Here is a 20625-nt window from a genome sequence, read left to right as displayed (position 1 = left end):
AAGAGACAAAGATCTGATTGAGTTGGAAACAGAAACAGAGACAGAAATGGGAGAAGGGAACCCTCCAGAGCTTCTGAGAAGATCTGTATAAGAACCAAAATTTTCTAGACTCAGTGCGAATGCAACATGTGAACAGTTCCATCCTTCACTAGCAGTTAATCTAAATATCCAATGAGTAAAGTTGAAAATACAAGAATCTGATAAACTTCCTAAATAAAAACCAATGTGAGAGAGGAATCGGGGAATGCCCATCCACCAGGATGAACTGAATACTATCCTTGTGTTCTGGAGTGGAGCAGTCAAGGAGTACTGAGCCAGAAATGTACAAATTAAGATGTTTTACAGAGTTTGTAGGATGCCACAGACAGACAGACAGACCCACCCACACAATTGCAATTAACTCACAGCTTTATGCTGGCAACAGTGTGGATAAGTTAGTGCATTCTTTTTCTGATGCTTTGGGAATTTCATCAGGTATATTTTTTAGTAAAATAGTCTCTTTTATTCTGTATTTCATATTGCTCTCCCCTTTCCACTATATTTTCACTCTGGGTTTGTTGAGATATTCATAGACCTTTTTCAGTCTGAAATGGAGAGATGATCAGCCTTTCTCTGTTTTCTCCCCATTGCAGAGTTTTTCATCATTGTGACTAAATTAATTTTCTTTGAATGGATTGGATTTGCTGCTTTTAACAGCCTCATATGACACTTGTTAGGAGCTGTTCACATGTTGCATTTGCACTAAGTCTAGAAATTCTGGATATATGAGATGATAAATTTAATTTAGATTTGGAAACTTTTATTAGAAGATCTAGGAGGATTTATAATGAATGTTGATGTGTCTCAGTATCACTTCATATGTACTCTAAAGATCTTATCTGATGCATATATGCAGCTTATGCTCTTATTAGGTAGCATTTTTTGTTCTTATTTGTATGCATGGATATTTTCATTATACTTCATTAAAGCTTACACAAAACCTAAGAAAATGGAACAAAAATTTATAAGTATTTTTGATGTCTCTGGCTGTTCTAACTCATCAGATGTTGTTGACCTCTTTCTTAATAGGTTGTCCCTACACCTCCATCGCTACCAAGAATTGCAATCACTGTATGAAATCTCTTTTGGCACTTATGCTTTCTGAACATTTCAGATTACTGTTTGCGATCAGAGAAGGTTATAAAATATTCAAAACTACCTAGTGTGAAGATTTGTCCCAAGAATGGCAGAGCAAGCAAGTTTGGATTTGAAATGAATATTTCTGGTTAAGCCTCTAGAAAATGCATGGTATACATTTCAGCTATCTGAAATACATCCGATATGATAACATGAGTAAGGCAACACTAGCTTACCTGTGTAACACAGCATTTTTCCTATAGGAAGGTTAATCTCATGTAGAATATATTGAGGATGGCTTGTGTGTTAAGTGTGTATATATATTAAGCAAACCCAAGGTACTAAATTCAATTCTGCTGCCACTGAAATCAATGGGATTTTTGCCATTCCCTTCAGTGGAAGAAAGATCAAGCCAGTGGTTTTGGGTCTTTAAGGCCTGATCATGTGAGGTTCTATGTGCCCGTGCTCAGCACTTCACAGAACTGAGCCCTTAGTAACACAGACTAGTTTTGGTTGAGTTGCTAAGGGCTGAAACACTGTTTTATTTAAAGGAAGATAAATATTTGGCCACAAACTTGTTAATTTTGTCCATTTAAACCTAACAAGGATTACCAAACTCTTCTTGACCTGATACATTATCATGTATTACTTGGGGATACCTCTTCTCTTTCTGCGACCTGATCATCTCTGCTACCTCTAATTAATGACATTCCCAACTGCCAGAATAGCCATTGCACAAATTAAGTATTTTATTATTCTAAAATGTTTGTGAAGCGCCCCATAAACCATAATAGTCAACGTAAACGGTGCATTACAGACTTGTGAGATGACCAAAGGATTTTCTTAGAATGAATATATAGAGTTTGAAAAAGGTTACCGTAGCCAAATCCCTGAGTTGTATCCTGGGATTGTTAAATGTGCCAAGACAGAGATTCCATTACTTCTAATCCTGAAGTCTGCATTTGCCTCTGTTCACACCAAGGAGCTAGTTTGAATGGTTTTAGTGCATGCTTATTCTGTCAGCAATAGTCTTACATTTCTGACAGGGAGCCCACTAAGTGTTAGATTTTATGTCCATTCAACACATCTTCTAACTGAATTCCCTCTTGGATATGGCTCTCTATTTCCACTGATCTATATACAACATTACATGGTATATAATTTATATCAGCTTCCACTATTGTGACCAGTCTGCCTGATGGGTGATGGTGGTAGTATCAATTTATATGAACGTATTACTAGTTTCTTGGTGGGCTGAGTAACAAAGGGCCATTTGTGAACCAGGACTATGTAACAGAGAGGGGAAGTTATAGCCAAGGTCTCATCCTACATAATGATGGGAATTAATAAGTAATGTTACTGAGTCTACTGGGTACAAGGGAATCCTTGGGCAATGAGCATTCTGCTATTCTATATTCTGAAACAGTGTGAAACTGGAAACTTTCCCTCCAAAATGTTAAAGCCTCAACCAGGTTCCAAAGAGCAAGAGTACATTTTCATGCACAGTGGGCTACTAAGCCTGCAGCTCCTCCTCACAATAAAAGAGCCGTGTTTCTAATATGCGTGTATACACTGAAAATGTACCTGTGTGAAATTGGTTTAAAGAGCTTAACTTAAAATAAGATTAACTCTCCATGAAACTATGAGAAAAGAAGAACAGTGGACTTCAAAAGGTCTCTACAAAAGTAACATCAAAGGTGAAATTAGATACAGGAAAACAAAATTACAACCACACTGGCTCCTCATAGAACATCACATCAGTTCAAGGTCTCTGTCCTTACATTCAAGGTGCTTAATGATCTTGGCCTAGGATACATAAAAATCACCTAAAACTCCAGGACTAGGACCATGGTAAATAGCTAAACCCTGCAGTCACAATGGAACTGTCTAGTGTAAGGGTAAAGTTTGTGCAGGAGAAATCATGTTTTCCCTATTGTTTTTCTTCAGTTTGTTCATTTCAGCAGCCCTTTTTCTTTACCCCCAAGACAAAATGCTGTAAGCAGACTGTGATACATTGGTTGGGGGGCGGGGGAAGGAGTAGCTCCCTTTGATGGAAACCAAGCCAGCCAGTTAGCTGTAAAATCCCTCTTAGTCTGTTCCCTGCTTGCTTTACCTGTAAAGGGTTAACAAGCCCACAGGTAAAAGGAAAGGAGTGGCCACCTGACCAAAAGAGCCAATGGGAAGGCTAGAACTGTTTAAAATTGGAAAAGGAACTTTCCCTATGTCTCTTGTTCTCTGGGCTGCAGGGACATGGAGCACTAATGCTATAAGCAGTTTTAAGCCAGGTATGATTATAGATTATCAATTCATACCTCGAACCTACTTATCTGGAGCCTCAGATATGTAAGTAAAATTAGGGACTGTCTAAAAAGATACGATTAGGGTTATTTCTTTTATTTCTTATCGGCTTGTGGACTCCTCTGTACTAATCCCAGATGCTTTTGTTTGCTTGCAACCTTTAAGCTGAACCCTCCCAATAAAGCTATTTTGGGTGCTTGATTTTTGGAATTGCTCTTTTAAAATCTAGCAAAAGCCTAAATTCCAGGTGTATTTTTTTTCTTTTTGTTTTAAATAAAATTTACCTTTTTTAAGAACAGGATTGGATCTTTGGTGTCCTAAGAGGTTTGTGCATATTGTTTGATTAGCTGGTAGCCACAGCTAATTTCCTTTGTTTTCTTTCTCAGCTCTTCCCTGGAGGGGGTGGTGGTGAAAGGGCGTGAGGGTACCAAGGTCATAGAAAAGCTGTAACCTTGGGAATGTAATACAAGCCTGGAGTGGCAAGTATTAATTTTTAAAATCCTTGCTGGCCCCCACTTTCTGCACTTGGAATGACAGAGTGGGGATTCAGCCTTGACACAGACATACACTGATCACTTACACCAGTTAAATTAACTGTGGTATTTGTAACATTCCCTGTTCTAAATACTGCCAATACCATGATAAATGTATTACTACAGTACAATATATGCTAAGATTTTACTGGCACCCACTGCAGGTAGCTGTAATAATGCCATAATGCAAATTAACTTGTCTCACAGCCATGGACATACCACAATACTAAATACTTAATAGCACACGTGAGGTAATTTGGGTGGTTCCAAAGCCAAGTACATTGTTGACGTACAGTATCTTTATAAACCAGGAAATCAGGCCATCCTCAGCGGGGAATAAGAGAAGGGGCCGAACACCACTAGAAATAGGTAAATCCTATTCATTGGTTTAATCTTGGAGCATGTAAACTGGTAAATTCAGGTGTGAACTAAGCCTCTGTCTATATATGTGCAATGACATCACTCCATAAAATGGATGGATGTGAGAGATTTACCTTTTTATCCTAAAATTGTAGGCTGTGAAATCAGAAGTGACAGATGCCAGGGTGGGGAAGATGTCTGCCTTTTTTAGATACAGGGAATGCTTCCCTATTCTCAGATATCAAATTTGCTATCAAAATCAAGTGAAGAATAATAACTATAGCAACAGGGGATTTTTCACAGTAAAACAAGGTTTCACACTACAACCAGCCACCCTAAGTACTACTGCAAATAATAAGTGAAAGATAAAAATATTTCTTTTGTATCTATTTGTCCATCAGTCCATGTCATGTCCAGCACTGTGGTACCTCAGCATTACATAATTACCCAGCTGCAATACAATTTTTACAAAGCTGTTTTCCATAGAAAATGTTTGCAACCTACAGAACTGCTGACAGTCAACAAGCTCCAATTAATGCTGTTATCAGCTGCATAGATGGTGGCTGAGTAAGAGGAAGAAAAACATTCAGCTTACCTGTTAGTATACAGATGTTGCTGGGATTCAAGAGATGGGAGGGAAGCCCTCAAGGCACTTGCTGAATTGCTCATTGGTAGTTTCTCTTGCTGGTCCTAGAGAAACAGAAACGTGCAGGGTAGGATTTTTAAAAGCACTCAACATCGGCCTAATTCTGCTCCCATGAAAGTTAATGGGACTTTTATTATTGACTGCAATGGTAACAGAGCTAGGCCAATCCTCAGTGCCTTTGAGAATCACAGCCAAAGCCTTGAATCCAAACAATGCTTTCCAGTTTAGCTGCATCCTCCTGCTGATCTTATCATTGGCACAAGAACTCCTGTAGGCATTACAAGAAAGTGTTTAGGAGTGGTTTAAGAATTTCTTAGCTCAAGTTTCAGGTTTTCAAAATGTCTCAGCAGCAGGTGTTGGCTGACTTGAGTTACTTAGGGTGTTTAGATCTATAGATAGGTCAAGGTTCAAGGTATCAAAGTCATTGTTTAGTCCAGATTTCTAAATCTTCCATTGATGAATCATGAGAGGCTGATCTTGGGCCTCTCCTGTGGACAGACACACAAGACATCATCCAGTAGGTACAGGGATTATACTTCACAGCTCTCTGAAAGGCTGTGTTTGCAGATAGCAAGGCCATTAATCCCCTCCCCATTGCCACCCACAGAGTTACAATGTTTTGACTTTTGCTACCAAAACTTGCATTTAAGCTAGTTAAGTTGCCTGATGCCATATCAAGATAACAAGTTCATGAAAGTTAACTGTATGTTCAATACATTTCTTTGTACTGTTTTCATAAAACTACAGTTTAGTTATTAATATAGATTTTTTTTGGAACAAAAAGAAATATTAGCTGAACATGTTAAAATTTTATTTACTAATAATTTTTTACCCAAGGAGTCAATATTCTCTTCACATGGTCACATAATACATGGATTCCTCGGATTCTGCATCCTTTTTAATTTAGGCTCACATGTTATCATTAGTTACGCCATGCAGACATGATCTCAAATGTTTGGGGATGATCTTCTACTAGCAGACATAATGGGGCTCCTTTCCAACATGTTATTGCCACCACAATCTATATCTTAGCGAAATCTTGCCAGGAAAGACTTCTAGAGAAGTGACAATGAGAAAGCCCATGAGAATGATATCTCTTGTGATGTTTTTTGCTTTTGTGATATCTCTTGTGATTGTGAAGCCCTGTATCTTAGCTTGTTTCACTATGGTACAAACTTTTTACATACTATTTTAAAATAAACCTATTTAGTTTGTTATAACTTCAATTATTAAATCGGGGACTTCTGCTTCTGTGGATTTCCTAAAGTTGGCTACAGTATTAGTTGTGGAAGTTGGCTGGCAAGCCAGGAGCTGTGCTGGCATTCTGAGCTGAGAATAGATGAACCACAGGGGAGCTTAGAAGTTCTGTAGGGCTACAGGAGTCATCAAAACCAGGGGAAGTTGGAAATCAGTTGCCTGTGTTGGCTTTTGTGGATGTGCTATTGGTGGTGTCTGCCATCTTCCAAACACCACGTAAATCGTAGAGCAGCATAGTTTTGGTGAGCAGTAAGAGATAATCTGGCCCTAAGTCTCCCCTAGTCACTTTACATTCTTTAAAATTCATTGGAATCGAATGGATCATTCCAATGTACTCAGTATCCAATGAACAACTTCCTGAGCAAGCCTTTCCTCATCTCAGAACAGGCCGGGTGCAATAATAGATGTCACCAAGATCTTTCAATTCCATTTGGAATTCCACAGACAAGTGTTTCTGAAGTAAAACATTTTAAAAAAAGTTAAAAGAAATTGAAAACATGATTAACATGTATTGTTTCTGAGTTAGGTTTTATGTGAAAATGACTTCTTTGGAAGATGTTTAAGAGGGTGCCAAACTAGGGCACACAGTGGGGAAAAAGAGCTTGATAGTTCTTTCATTTGCACTAGTTTTACACTAGTGTAACTATCAAGTTCTGATTTACACCATACTAAGAGTGAGGAGAATCAGGACCAAAGTTTCACCCATAATAGTCCCATTCCTATCTAATCAATGGTTTCTTTAGGCAACAAGTGCAGATTTAATTTTATATTTGCATACAGTTGAAGTAGACATTCTGATACCTGCAGATTCGATGTCTCCTCAGACCACCAGACTTCAAAGTCTTTTTGCAGCTTCACCTTGGCTTTTTCCATAAGAAGTTGCAAGTGTTCAATCTCTATCTTCAACCCTTTCAAGCGATTGAACATTGTTTTATAACTGCAGTGAGAAAGGAGAAGAGGGTTTGTTCAGAACAGAGACGTTTTGTCTTTGGCTCTGGGAGAACATGCTGACAGATCATTAATGTAGTTTTATGCTACCCAGGGCAGTTACCAAACCTGAACTTCAAAACAACTTCTCAAAGCCAGGAATGGGGGAGCATCTCATATTTTATTAGCACTTCTATGGGCAGCAGATACAAAAACCTGACCCTAGAAAATCATTTATTGCTCCTGAAACAGCCATGGGAGCAAACAACAGATGGATAAGTATGTTGTCTTGGTAGCACCCCTGCCAACTTAGGACCAAAGAGCAAATTTCTAACTGATCCCAGTGAACAAGTTGCTAACTCTGATCCTCAGTACAGTAACATATTGCACTATTTTTAGGCTTACAGGAAACTAGCTGACATTTAATAGTGAACCAGAAAGATGGCATTTTTGTAATAATGTCAAAGCAAAGCAGAGGTTAGCTGTGAGTACTGAAGTCTTATTGGGACATGCTGCACATATCCAGATGTCATTTTAATTTGATATTTGAAGTATGTGATGAGGCAGAAACAACACCTTTTTTTCTCTTCTTCAATTTGTGCTCGAAGACTCTCTTCCACGGGATCAGATTCATTTAGCTCTTCAGAAGGACTGGCAACACCTACAAGTAGAAGTTGTCAGGGGTTAGCGATGATCATATGGAGCAGGGACGAAAGAGAAATGCACTTTAATTAGACTAAGAACAGCTTGAAAAGTGCTAAGTAGTACTTAGTGGATTAGTCTTTCCCTTCTGGGGATCTGGGTTCCAAATCCTAACTTAGGCCTTGTTCTGATTTTGCTCACACCAGTGTAACTCCAGTGACATCAGTGGAGTTAATCTGGAGTTATACGAATGCAAGATCAGAATCAGGCCCTTACTGTAAATTACACACAAAAATTAGCTTGGCTGTCTCTGCATAGTCACCTGTAGATGTTTGTCTACATTTTAAAACTAACTCAAAGTTGATACAACTGGCTGTCTCTGCTAACAGAGGTGAGGACTGAAATTGCAGAGGTGCTGCAAGTTAGGACTGAGGTACAGTGGCAGAGGTGGAGGTGCCTGGGACTGGAATAGCAAAAAGGAGTATTGAGGTACAAACTGTGGGGAAGATTAACTTTGAGATGCACTAAATTCAACTACTGAATATAAACAAGGGGAACTGCTTGAAAGTTGATGTGCTGCAAGAGGTTAGATGAGGCAAAAAGAAATGTGAGGGGAAATACTGCCATAAAATAGAGTCTAAAATGCATGGAAAGCAACTTAGGATCTTTTTATTCTTCACTTAACTTTGTTAACCTGATCCTTGCTGCTGGACAGTATGTTTGCGCTTCAGCAGCAGTTTTCTCAACATTTGCTGAAAATCAGGTGGTAGAAGATACATTAGGTCAGACTGGAGGCACAAGTTCCTGGATGGTTTCTACATCACAATGCCAGAGTGTGTCTGATCAGTGTGATGCTGGCAGACTAGATGCCAGCTCATGCCAAGGCCCTAGGTCTCAACTGAACACATAGCTGGAACCAGTCCCTAGGCCTCAATTGAACACATAGCTGGAACCAGTCTAGCTCACCTGGCTGTTAGTACTGTTAAAATAGGTATTAAAATTATAAGAATGTGTTCAGCATTTAAAGTTTATGAAATGGTTGTAAGTTGCTGCATGCAAATATCTGTACGACATGTCATAAGGTAATATTTAAGTGTTTGCTTTTTAACTGGAAATCACCAGACAGGAGAGAAGTATTAATGAGTGTGAAATACTAGTTTCCAACAGTAGGTGCAACTCTTGCCTGACAAAGGAGGCCTATTAACACCAGATGAACTATTGGGGAAAATCAGGGGACACAGGACTTCATTGATTGCTCCTCTCCTCCCCATGAAGAGATGTGCAAGTGAATTTGTCCCAACAGCAGAATTTGCAACTTGAAGCAAAAGTGGGGAAGGAATAAAAAGCCCTAACAAGGAGGAACTGTATCTCTTTGCTGCTTGGACTCTTGGGGGGCAAGATTCCTAGGCATAAGCAAGGGATTCCTCAGTGCTTAGCCTGGGTTAGCCTGAAGGGACGTCTAGATCTGGCTTATTATAGAAGCATCTATTACGTTTTGAAACTTAAGATGAGAACTCATTTGTGGGTATGTTTACTTGCTTTAACCTTGTAAATAACTCTCTTATTTCCTTTTCCTAGTTAATAAACCTTTATATAGTTTATTATAGGATTGATTACAAGTGTTGTCTTTGGTGTGAGATCTAAGGTGCAATTGACCTGAGGTAAGTGACTGATTCTTTGGGACTGGGGATAGCCTGAATACTGCTGTGATCTTTGATGTAATGGACCATCTATCACAAAGGTAAGCTTACCTGGGTGGTAAGATAGATCGGAGTTCCCAAGGGAACTGTCTGTAACTCCATGTTAAGGCTGTTATAGTGCTTGAGGAGTTTACACTAGATAATTGGATGGTGAAATCTAAATATAGCCAATTTGGGGTTTGTGCCCTGCTTCTTAACAGTCTGCCCTGAGGTTGGTATTCCTGTTCTTGAGCTATTGCAGGACAGCTTGACAATCAGGATGCGCCTTAGAACTGAACTTCCACACTCACTACAATATTTTCTCGTTCTGGGAGACAGCCTTCCCAACAACGATTAAAGTAACTGGGCTCAGAAATGTCAAGTTACCTACTAAAAAAGCACAACTATTACAAAACCACTTTCTATTTCTAGGGAGTGTCTTAAGGTTCCCAATAAAACAAGTTTTGCCTTTTTAACTGAAGAAAAATGCAAGGAACAAAAGATTTGCTGTACAATACACTTTGGTTTCCATCTCAATTATTATTTCAGCCAAGAAAATAAATTATATGTCAACCTTTCATTAGGCCTAAGGAGTGTACCCTAGCTTCAAGGAATGGAATTCTGGCTGGAACACGAGGGCAGTAATGACCTCTCTTTGCCTGTCAGTGCTCCAGCTAAAACCATTATTCTTTTGTTGTTATACCCTGTAGCTTAATCAAAAATGAGACTGAAACATATTTAATTTCACCAAAAGTACGTCAGGTCAAGTGTGTTAATACAGACTAAAAGCCAAGGTGAACAAAAACTACACACACAACTTTCATTCCATACACGCAGACTATAAGAGCAGAGTAGGGCTGAGTGGGGCATTCTGTGGTGGAGTGGGTGCTCTTAACACATTAAGAAATGAAACTCTTTTGGGTGTTAAAGCAAATAACATATGAGTCAAAAGAAGTGTCGGATTCATGGCAGAAGAGGTGTCAAAAATTAGTGGTGTTATATGAATGCACTACAATAAAACACAATAGATAATGACAAAGCTTTAGTGATCTTGAGAGAAGTCCTGGCCCCATTGAAGTAAATAGTAAAACACCCATTGGTTTCAGTGGGATCAGGATTGCAACCCTAGTCTCCTCCCTTATCCATCCATCCATATTTCCAATGGTAGTTATGTCAAAATACTATAGGGAGAACAAAACTAGTGGGTCAGATTGCTTCATTAAGGCACAGGTATACATTGGAGAAAGTGCAGCAAAGGATTCCTGATGCTCTTGAGGTGCAGGGTGAGTGTTCCCTGTGCACCCCTCCCCTAGGAATCTGTAGCATTCAGTCAACTCCATTGTCAGCCAGTTCTGCTGGTCATGGTGCAGTGAATCAAAGAATTCATGGAGAAACTGATAATACTTACCTACCTTTGTGAAGCACTGCGATAAGCATGGATGAAAAGCACTATTTTCAGTAAGTGATACATACTGCTATCATCAGTGTTACCATGGCAGACTTTGTAGTCAACTAACTTGAAAAATTCTGGCTTATTTTTGTCCACAGTCAAACTGAAGATCAATTTGGTAAAGAAACTCTGTGACTCTGAACTTTAATCTCCCTAGGGAGCCCATATATTACTGGCCCTGAATTTGTTCTAGGAGTCAAACATTCTAGAGATTTATTGTCCTAGTACCTCAATTAACATTATGTCCTGCCCTTCAGCTGTACCTTTGCAGTCAAAGGTTTTCATTTCAGCATCAGACAATCTTGTATTTAACTACTTAAATTTATAGTCACTTGAAATAATCACAGTTAGAGCTGTCTTCAGTGTCGAATTAATCTTTGTATTGCTTTTATTTATCCATTCTGCTACTCTTGGCAAACTCAGTCCTGAGGTTGTTGTGCTATTAAGCTGGAGCCTACAATGCTGTTTGGGTTGGTTTAAAAAGAACCCCTCTTTCTTTTTGTTTGTAGAAGTGGAGTTACTTAGGCTTTCTCCTTATATTTTGATTCCTCCCCTAGGCCAGTTCAACCTGTCTCGTTTGATTGAGGAGTGGATATGACTTTCTCCAGAATGGCAGGCATTATGGACACATTTTATATAAAAATAGAGATGGACATGAACTGCAAAATTCAGATCTAGATTCAAACTTTCCAAAAGGCTGAAGTATTTGGATTGGGGGTTTTGAATCAACTGTACCTCTAATTATTTTTGAATATGGTGTTTAAAATATTCTACCAGGTGGTAAATTCTATGCTTTAAAATAAAACAATAGTCTCATCTTCAACCTTTGAAAACATTACATTTATGGGTTTTTTTTTAAAAAGCCACACCCATTATGTTGTCTTATTTTGAATTTTAGCACAGCTGCCAGTAAGGCCATCCATCATTGTGTTGCTTTGCTCTGTATGATTTTATCACTGGCCTCACATGCTTGTGTAACTTGTGTCCAGTGTAGCATGATACCTGGAATACATGGTCTAGCTTCGGTGTCTCTGCTATGAGTTCTTCTGGTTAAATACAGATTTCTATTTTTGTTTTCCACTCATTGAAGCCTTGTTTGAAACATGTCATCATATTGGTTTGCTCCTTAAAATACCTGGCACATGGAACAAAAAGTGTTTCCAATTCAGCTGTACTCAAGCCACAGGAATTTCTGAAACCAATGTGACTAAAACTTTGCCAGTGGTTTCCAAATGTACAAGTAGTAAATACTGAAAAATGCAGGTGAATAGGTTCAAATTTAATGTGTTCCACACATGGCAGTCTATCTAGTGGAATAATATAACACCTGGGCCCTGGTCAGAAAACACCCACTGATCTAGAACCTTGACTAAGTTTACTAACTGAATTTTGCCACTAGATTACCTAAGGTTTTTGTCATCAGTTATCTTGCCCATTTTATTACCCAGAGCCATACTTGACAGTTCAATGATGGTATTTTCTCTATTATTCTCTAGAGCCATAAAATGAAGATTCCTATACTGCCCTTCACAGTAACATCTAAGCACTTCCATGAAAAAGTTTCTTTGCTAAATTTGGAATAAACATTTTCAATACAAAAATAAAGTGATAGAAATTACTTTTGAGCCTTCTCATTTGCTTGTTAGCAGAGTGAGATGTTTGAACTGCAGTGCCATCAGGATGCAAATGACAGCTGGATCCAAATGGTTCAGTGTTTCCCGCACCCCCGGTGCCTGGTCAAAGTAGGAGATTGGATGACAGGAAGGTGACAGAAGTTCAGTCAGGGTGAGACAGAGATGATGTGGCTGGGCTGGTTGGAAACATTCAGAGAAAAAGACCACGGTATCTGCTTCCTCTTTTGATGGGATATGCCTGCTTGTCTCTGTGAACTTCATAATGTGGCCTTCTTGGATGCCCAGCTGGATGAGGCAGCAGTAAATAATAAAGGTTTTTCCATGTATGTCTAGATAGGACATTGTAACCTTTCCTCTTGGATGCAATCTATATAGCCCTAAATGGTTGGATCCCGACTACCATAGAGGCCACCTCTCTCCATGTGCACTTTTTGGACAGTTGAGACAGCAGGGGCACTCTCACCAACAGCTCCTAGAACTTAATGTTTTGAGGCTTGATGCAGGGTGTTCTCAGTGGAAGAGGGAATGTTTGGCTCTGGAATCTGCTTCCATCCGTAATCCGGCAAAGTGTGAGGTTATCCTGCTGAGTGAGGAGAAGATTTCCCATGCTGTGAAAGTTTTTGAGAATTCAAAAAAATCCCATTATGAACCTGAGTCTTGCTGAAGTTTTTTGACAGGAGGCAGAGGGCAAAGGGAGAGAACATCGGACCACAGACTGGGCCTGCTCCAGGGGTTTTGCCACCCCAAACAGCCCCCCCCCCAAAGCCGCGATTGCGATCTGCGGCAATTCAGCGGGAGGTCTTTCACTCTGAGGGGGAGTGAGGGACCCGCTGCTGAATACCTGGACGTGCCACCCCTCTCTGGAGTGGCCGCCCCAAGCACCTGCTTGCTAAGCTGATGCCTGGAGCCGGCCCGGACCACAGAACAGCCAACAGTTCAGAGGTTAGAGTACTCTGCTGGGCTGTAGGTGACCCATATTAGAATTCTTGCTCTGCTTGATTTAGAACAGTGACCTAAAGCTGGGAAGTAGGAGGACTTGGTTCAAATGCCTGATTTGGAGTTGGGTCTCCCCCATTCCAGGCATATACCCTAACCAATGGGCTATTGAGTTTTTTGCAATCTCTCTTGTCGGTGCTGTTACACTTTGTATAAATAAGTAAATATTGAGTGTGTGAAAGATTGACTTTATGGCATAGTAAGTATAGCACTCAGCTGGGATGTGGGAGTTGCAGGTTCAAATCCCCTCTTCCCACGGAAACAAATGTTTATACAAAGAGCATCATCTCTGTCAGGGGAGACTGAGACAGACACATGCAAGAGTAACCAATAAACCAGTTAATTAGAGTGAAATCAAGATTAGGCTCCCTTCATTGATATGTAGGTCAGACCCAGATATCTGTGCTCAATGGCAAGGGTATAGGATTAAGCTGGAGTGGTGTCTCCCAAAGCAGGAAAGTAAGACTTATTACATTTGGTGGAATAACTGTCAATTGGGCTTGTTTGAGGTAGGGAACCTGCATTATAGATTAACATTGTAGTCAGCCCTGGGGAGTCCTTATTTGGGCAGTCAACTGTGGCAGCCCTTCAATGGCTACCTAAGGGTGTCTGAGATGGCTGAACAATATTGTCTCATGCTGGAACTGTAGAGATCTGGCAGGGTGTTTGGTTGTGTGGGTGTGGATCCCTTGATGTCTGTGGTAGTAGGCAAGGGGAGACAAGAAAGGAAAAGATTTGAAGTAAAGCATAATCCAAAATCAAGATTGTTTAGTCTCAATTCCATTGGTTTCACACTTAATTAGCTATCAGAAGATTGGGATACCACTGAACAAGTTTCTGGGCCTTCACTTCATGCTGACCAATGCAAAGCTAGTGATTAATAAAGCAACAACTGTCTATAATTTGCAAGACATGTGCTGACCAAGTTTTGGTGCAGGTGACTCTAGCCATATACTCAGTTCAGTATGAACCAAAAGGAAATGGGTGAGGATGTCTGGCAATGCTGTTTGTATCCTGCCTGTAATGCAGATCTTCCACCCCAAAACTAGACTAAATACAGTGGGTGAAATTCAGGCCCTAATGAAGTCAATGGCTAAATTGACATTGACTTCAACACAGCCAGGAATTCACTCAGTGTGCCCATCTTGTCTGAAAGTCCTGGTATGACGTTAAGACAGGACTCTCAACTTTTCTATAGCACTGCAAAGTCACTGCATGAAGTATCGAGATTCCTTCTAGGAGGAACCAAGGCTGAGAGTACTCAGTGACTTTAACATCTATGTTGATGACAATTCTTTTGAGGCAACCCAGGATTTCACAATTACCATGATGTCCACTGGTTGCTACCTCAATTCATACAGCTGGCCAGATTTTTTATCTGTGTTTGGGTTGTGACAAGAGGTGGGCTAATAGCGCATCTGCCCAGGTCATGGACTAACACTGTCTGATATAAGAAGTTGAGATGAAAGACCTGTTTGATTTCTGTCCTCAGAGATTAATGGAACCTGAGCATTTCTGGAGGATTAGGAGGGAGAGTATTGTTTCTTCAACAGACTACTCAATCAAGGGATTGGTAGGACTTTATTTTTCTGTCCTCAATCATCAATGAAGTGGCCCATATCAGTGAAGTGATATTTGCTTTCCCAACTTCATCCTGACAGGTCATCGTGGTTTACAGATTATCTGAGACAAGTGAAGGGTGAAGGAAGACAGTTAGAGCCCTGGCAATATAAATCTCGCGCTGATTCTGACAAAATGCATCATAAAGATTTCTTGAAATGTCATGTGGTGCCTGCGTGGGTGGCAAAGAAAAGTTCCCTTTCTCCCCAACAGAATCTTTAAGTCTTGATCAGCAGATTTATTTCAAACCTGTCTTCATCTGATGGCTGATTAGAGACTCATTCCTCTTGTAGAGGACATTCAACATCATTATGTAGATAAGATCAAGTAGGTTTGGACTGAACTGTCTGCATCCCTAGGTGAACGGCAATATCTTAAGGAGACAGATGCCAGGTCTTCTCTGCTTGACTTTAGGTCAATATTGGTGAAAACATTCTCAGTATACCTGGTTACTTCAGATTGCCTTGATTCTTGTCATTCTGAGTATGGCCCTAGGTACTGCACAGAGCTGCAGAGAAAGCTTTTGTAGCTGCCTTCCTCCTTGACCATGTATCCCTGCTGCTATTGTTAGCTTTATCAGTTGTCTTCAATACCATTGATTATGAGGTGGAGTTAGTTCATCTGCTAATGCTAACACAAACAAATGATGCAGCCTTTTGGCGGCTTTGCTCTTATCTCTTGGGGAGATTCCAGAGAGTACTTTGGGGCAATTGTTCTTCTGCCCTGAGGTGCTTTCAAGAGATGTTCTGCAGGGATCCAAATTGTCCGCTCTCTCATTTAATGTGTATATGGGATCTTTGAATGGGATAGTGAGGAAGAATGGGACATGATTTTTTCAGAGAGCCAATGAAACCCAGATCTATTTCTCTCCCTCATATAATCCAGCCAGTACTATCAAATGTTTTACCCCATGTTTGGGCGAGACTGGGGAGTGGATGAGACCTTGGTGGCTGAATTTCAATCTTGGTAATATGAGAATCTTCATAGGCTGGGAAAAGTAACTGGAAGATGTGGTGAGGTTTTATCTGACCTTTTAACTGAGGTAATATAGACATTTGTAGCTTTTTTTTTCTTCACTAGAGCTTACAATCTGGAGGTGTTGTTGGTCCTACAGCTGCTGCTGGATGAAGCTGTAACAACAGTGTTGAGGAAGGCTCCAATTCCCCTACCACTCTGAAAGTTCACTGCTTATGCTGAGCACTCCCCAGAAAAGAAATGTCCAAAAGGGATGACAACCTTGTCTGATCCAAAATTGCTCCCTCTGAACAAATTTCTGATTACCTGTATATGCGCACTTCTTATTTTAAGAACACAATGATCTGTTGCTATAATAATTTGGTAACCTCACCAGAAGCCTTGGAAAGTGCAATCAACAGTTCTTTTAGTTCAAACTCATTTTACATCATTTTGTTGACTAGCATTGATAAATTGTACAGATTTTGACTAAGGAAATCAGGAATGCAAGTTATTTTGCCGTTCGCATTAATACCACTTAAGCTATAAATAAAACTGGTCAATCTCTCAATTATCTAGTATGTTCAAATGAATGGTGATATGAATGAAGTGCTTAGAGGTTTACATGTAGAAAAGACAGTAAAACACTGGCCAAATTGCTGTTTTCTTGCCTCCATGAAAATGCTCTGGATGTCAGTAAAATTAGTGAAGTTCTGGAGCAGCCTTCAAAGGGGAGTTGTGGGGGCAAAAAAACCTAACTGGCTTCCAGACTGTGCTTGATAAGTTTATGGAGGGGGTGGTGTGATGAGATTTCCTACAATGGCATGTGGCCCATCAGTAACTGGCAGTACGAAAAATCCCCAATGGCTGGAGATGGGACACTAGATGGGGAGGGTTCTGAATTATTACAGAGAATTCTTTCCCACCCACATGCTCAAGGTTTAACTGATCACCATATTTGGGGTTGGGAAGGGATTTTTCCCCCTGGTCAAATTGACAGAGACCCTGGTTGGTTTTTTTTGCCTTCCTCTGCACCATGGGTCACTTGCAGGTTTAAACTACTGTAAATGGTGGGTTTTCTGTAACTTGAAGTCTTTAAACCATGATTTGAGGACTTCAGTAACTCAGCCAGAGGTTAGGGGTCTATTTCAGGAGTGGTGGGTGAGGTTCTGTGGCCTGCAATGTGCAGGAGGTCAGGCTAGATGATCACAATGGTCCCTTCTGACCTTAAAGTCTACAAGTCTAAATTAGAGGCCAGGATTAGGATGGGTGCAATATCAGTGCAAATAATCATATAAATGCACAAGATAGTTTATTTTGTGCTCTATATTAAATGTATGGTGAAGTTAGCTGAAAGAATATTAAATAAAACACCCATGCTTGCAGCTTCTTTGGTATTATGAGTCAACTGCACACACTTTTAGAGGGTTAATGTAACTTCTGTAAGGTCTTTCAGGCCATGCAAAAGGAGTTGAAACAAGAGCTGAATACTTCCAAATTTGAAAATCATTTGAGTAACAGAAGTGCATTTGGAGTCAGATCATGCCTAAGCAGCATCAGCCAAAGTGCTGGTTGAGGCTGCCAGCTGTAATGTATTAATGGAGAGTCCTCCATCTGCAAAAGAGAAGTGAAGAAGATGGTGGGAGGGGCAAGATTGACAAAAGTATTGCTAGTATTGCAGCATCCTCGACGAAGTCAATAGATTTTGAATTTGGGGTTGCACTGTGTGTGACATCCAAATCTGCTCAGTGAAGAGCAGATGGCTTCCAGACACTTGCAGAATGAGAAAAGTGAGAAAATGAATATGGCAACAGCATCGGAAGCAACAGACGCTGTGCTGGAAGGGATCCGAACCAAGTGTTAGGAAGACAATTTTATAGCTTCTTTCCAAAAGGTCTGAAAACTATCAAATTCAGTTGAGGTTGACTATGTGGAACCACATTGTTTCTAGACATGGAATCACACTGAGCTAACAAGACAATACAAACTGGGAAACATCCTGTGGAAATAACCTTTGACTATTCTTGTCTCAGACTGACAATAAGCACACTCTCACATTGTCAATGACTGACAATTCTATTTACTATGACAACAGGCACTTTAGAAAAGCAGATGATCAGATAATCAGACATTTCCAGTTGCTCTAATGCAATGTTTCTCAATCTTTAGAAAGCTAAGCCCTCTTTTAGGGGAATGAAACCGATTGCATAGCCCCTGCAAATCAGCCATGTGTTGTTAAAGGCCTACACATCTTAATTTATACACCTTCTGTGTGCTCTAGTTAATCCTTCAGGGTGCCTACTTCAGGAAACATTGGTATAGATCTTAAAATAATAGAATCACAGAAATGTAGGACTGAAAGGGATCTTGGTTGGTCATTTAGTCCAGACCCTGGAACTGTTAGGACAAAGTATTATCTAGATCATCTCTGACAGGTGTTTGTCTAAGTGGTTCTTAAATCCTCCAATGATGGAGATTCCACATCTCCTGAAATAATTTGTTCCAGTGCTTAACTACCATTCAAGTCAGGAAGTTTTTTTTTAATGTGTAGCCTAAATTTCCCTTGCTGCGATTTAAGCTCATTACTACTTATCTTGTTCTCAGTGGATACAGAGAACAATTTATCACCACCCTCTTTATAACAATCTTGTACGCACTTGAAGATTGTTATCAGGTCCCCGCAGTCTTCTCTTCTCCAGACTAAACAAATCCAATTTTTTCAGCCTTTCCTCATAGGTCATATTTTCTAGACCTTTAATCAAGTTTGTTGCTCTCCTCTGGACTTTCTCAAATTGGCCACATCTTTCCTGAAGTCTGGTGCCAAGAACTGGACACAATACTCCAGTTGAGACCTTATCAGTGCTGAGTAGAGTAAAAGAATTACTTCTTGTGTCTTGCTTACAACTTTCCTGCTAATACACCTCAGAACAAGGTTTGCTTTTTTTGGCAACAGTATTACATTGAAGACTCGTATTTAATTTGTGATCCACTATAACCCTCCAGATCCTTTGCTGCAGTATTCCTTCCTAGGCAGTCATTTCCCACTTTTTTGTTCAACTGATTATTGCTTCCTAAGTGTAGTATTTTGTATTTTCCCTTACTGAATTTCATCCTATTTATTTCAGACCATTTCTTCAGTTTGTCAAGATTGTTTTGAATTCTTATCCTGTCCTCCAATGTGCTTGCAACCCCTTCCAGTTTGCTATCATCTGCAAACTTTATAAGTGTACTCTATATGCCATTATCCAAATCATTTACGAAGACATTGAATAGAACTGGACCTAGGACAGATCCTTGAGGGACCTCACTTGATATGACCTTCCAGTTTGACTGTGAAACATTGTTAACTATTCTCTAAGTACAGTTTTCCAACCAGTTATGCACCTGTAGGATGGGGAGATTTTTGATAGCCCAGAATGCAGTAACATGCTTAGACCATTGCCAGCAGCAGGAATACCAATTGTTATGCTTAGTGCTGAAAGCAGCTAAAAGGAGGCCTTTCTGAAACCTTAGCACAGACCAGGAGGGGAGCAGGGAAGTGAGTGACTATGAGTAGTAAACATGACCCTGTGCCCTCCTGACTTGAGCTTTTTGCCAAAGCATGCGGGCTTGCAAGATGGAAAGTCTGGCAATAGTTAACTATTACTATGTGAAATACAGCTGGTTAACTGAGGGAAAATTCCCTGCCTGACAGGCTGGAAAACGCCACACTTATCTTCTGCTCAGCAGTTTTTTTGATGAACAAGCTATGTAATACTAACACATTGGGTATAAAAAGAGGAAGAAACCTGAGCTCAGTGGACACTTGAACACCTTCAAGTTCCACTGCTGATGGAAGGCTGACCACTGAACATCTACAGAAATCCACTTAAGACTTTCTTCAGACCTTGGGTAAATACTAATCTGGGGTTCATTTGGGGTGCTCTACTAACCTGCGTGGATGTGTGTACGTGCTGGAGACTAAATAAAATAGAAGCTTTGAGTGAAAGCATTTTTGTTTGCCTGCTTGCTCCCAATGATTTATTTCCTGCCACTGCCTTGCAAAGATTAAAGTTAACAAGAGCTTTGGGTTCTGCAAAACCCCTAGTAACAGACCCACTTTATACTGTGTTCGTCTAGGCTATATTTCGTTTGGTTTCTTATAAAAAGGTCATGCGAGACAGTATCAAAAGCTTTACTAAAGTCAAGATATATCACATCTTCTACTTCCCCCATCCACAAATTCTTGACAAATCGATGGTGACTATTACTTATCACTTTATTATCTTCTAGGTGCTTACAAATTGATTTGTTTGATTATTTGCTCCATTGTCTTTTTGGGGATGGAAGTTAAGCTGACTGGTCTAAAATTCCCTGTGTTGTCTTTATTCCCCTTTTTACAGACAGGTATTATATAGGCTCTTTTTTCAGTGCTCTGGGATCTCTTTCATCCCACATGAATTCTCAAAGATAATCGCTAATGGCTAGGGCCCTACTAAATTCAGTCCATTTTGGTCAATTTCATGGTCACAGG

At 40.0% G+C, this 20625-nt stretch overlaps 1 protein-coding gene across 4 annotated transcripts in view; it reads right to left on the bottom strand.

The window, feature by feature from the left end:
• KIF6 (kinesin family member 6) overlaps positions 1–20625 on the bottom strand; it is a 269446-nt gene that overhangs the window by 8647 nt on the left and 240174 nt on the right. For all 4 annotated transcript variants that reach the window (XM_039528268.1, XM_039528269.1, XM_039528270.1 and 1 more), the window contains 3 exons: positions 7714–7798; positions 7012–7147; positions 4903–4997 (listed from right to left, as the gene is read on the bottom strand). In XM_039528268.1, coding sequence (XP_039384202.1) covers positions 4903–4997; positions 7012–7147; positions 7714–7798 — 316 coding nt within the window. The remainder of the gene's footprint in view (positions 1–4902; positions 4998–7011; positions 7148–7713; positions 7799–20625) is intronic.

The sequence above is a fragment of the Mauremys reevesii genome, linkage group 3, assembly GCF_016161935.1.
Source record: "Mauremys reevesii isolate NIE-2019 linkage group 3, ASM1616193v1, whole genome shotgun sequence".
In the NCBI taxonomy this organism is placed as follows: domain Eukaryota; kingdom Metazoa; phylum Chordata; order Testudines; family Geoemydidae; genus Mauremys; species Mauremys reevesii.
The sequence above is the reverse complement of the archived record's forward strand: the minus strand, read 5'-3'. Positions and strand labels throughout refer to the sequence as shown.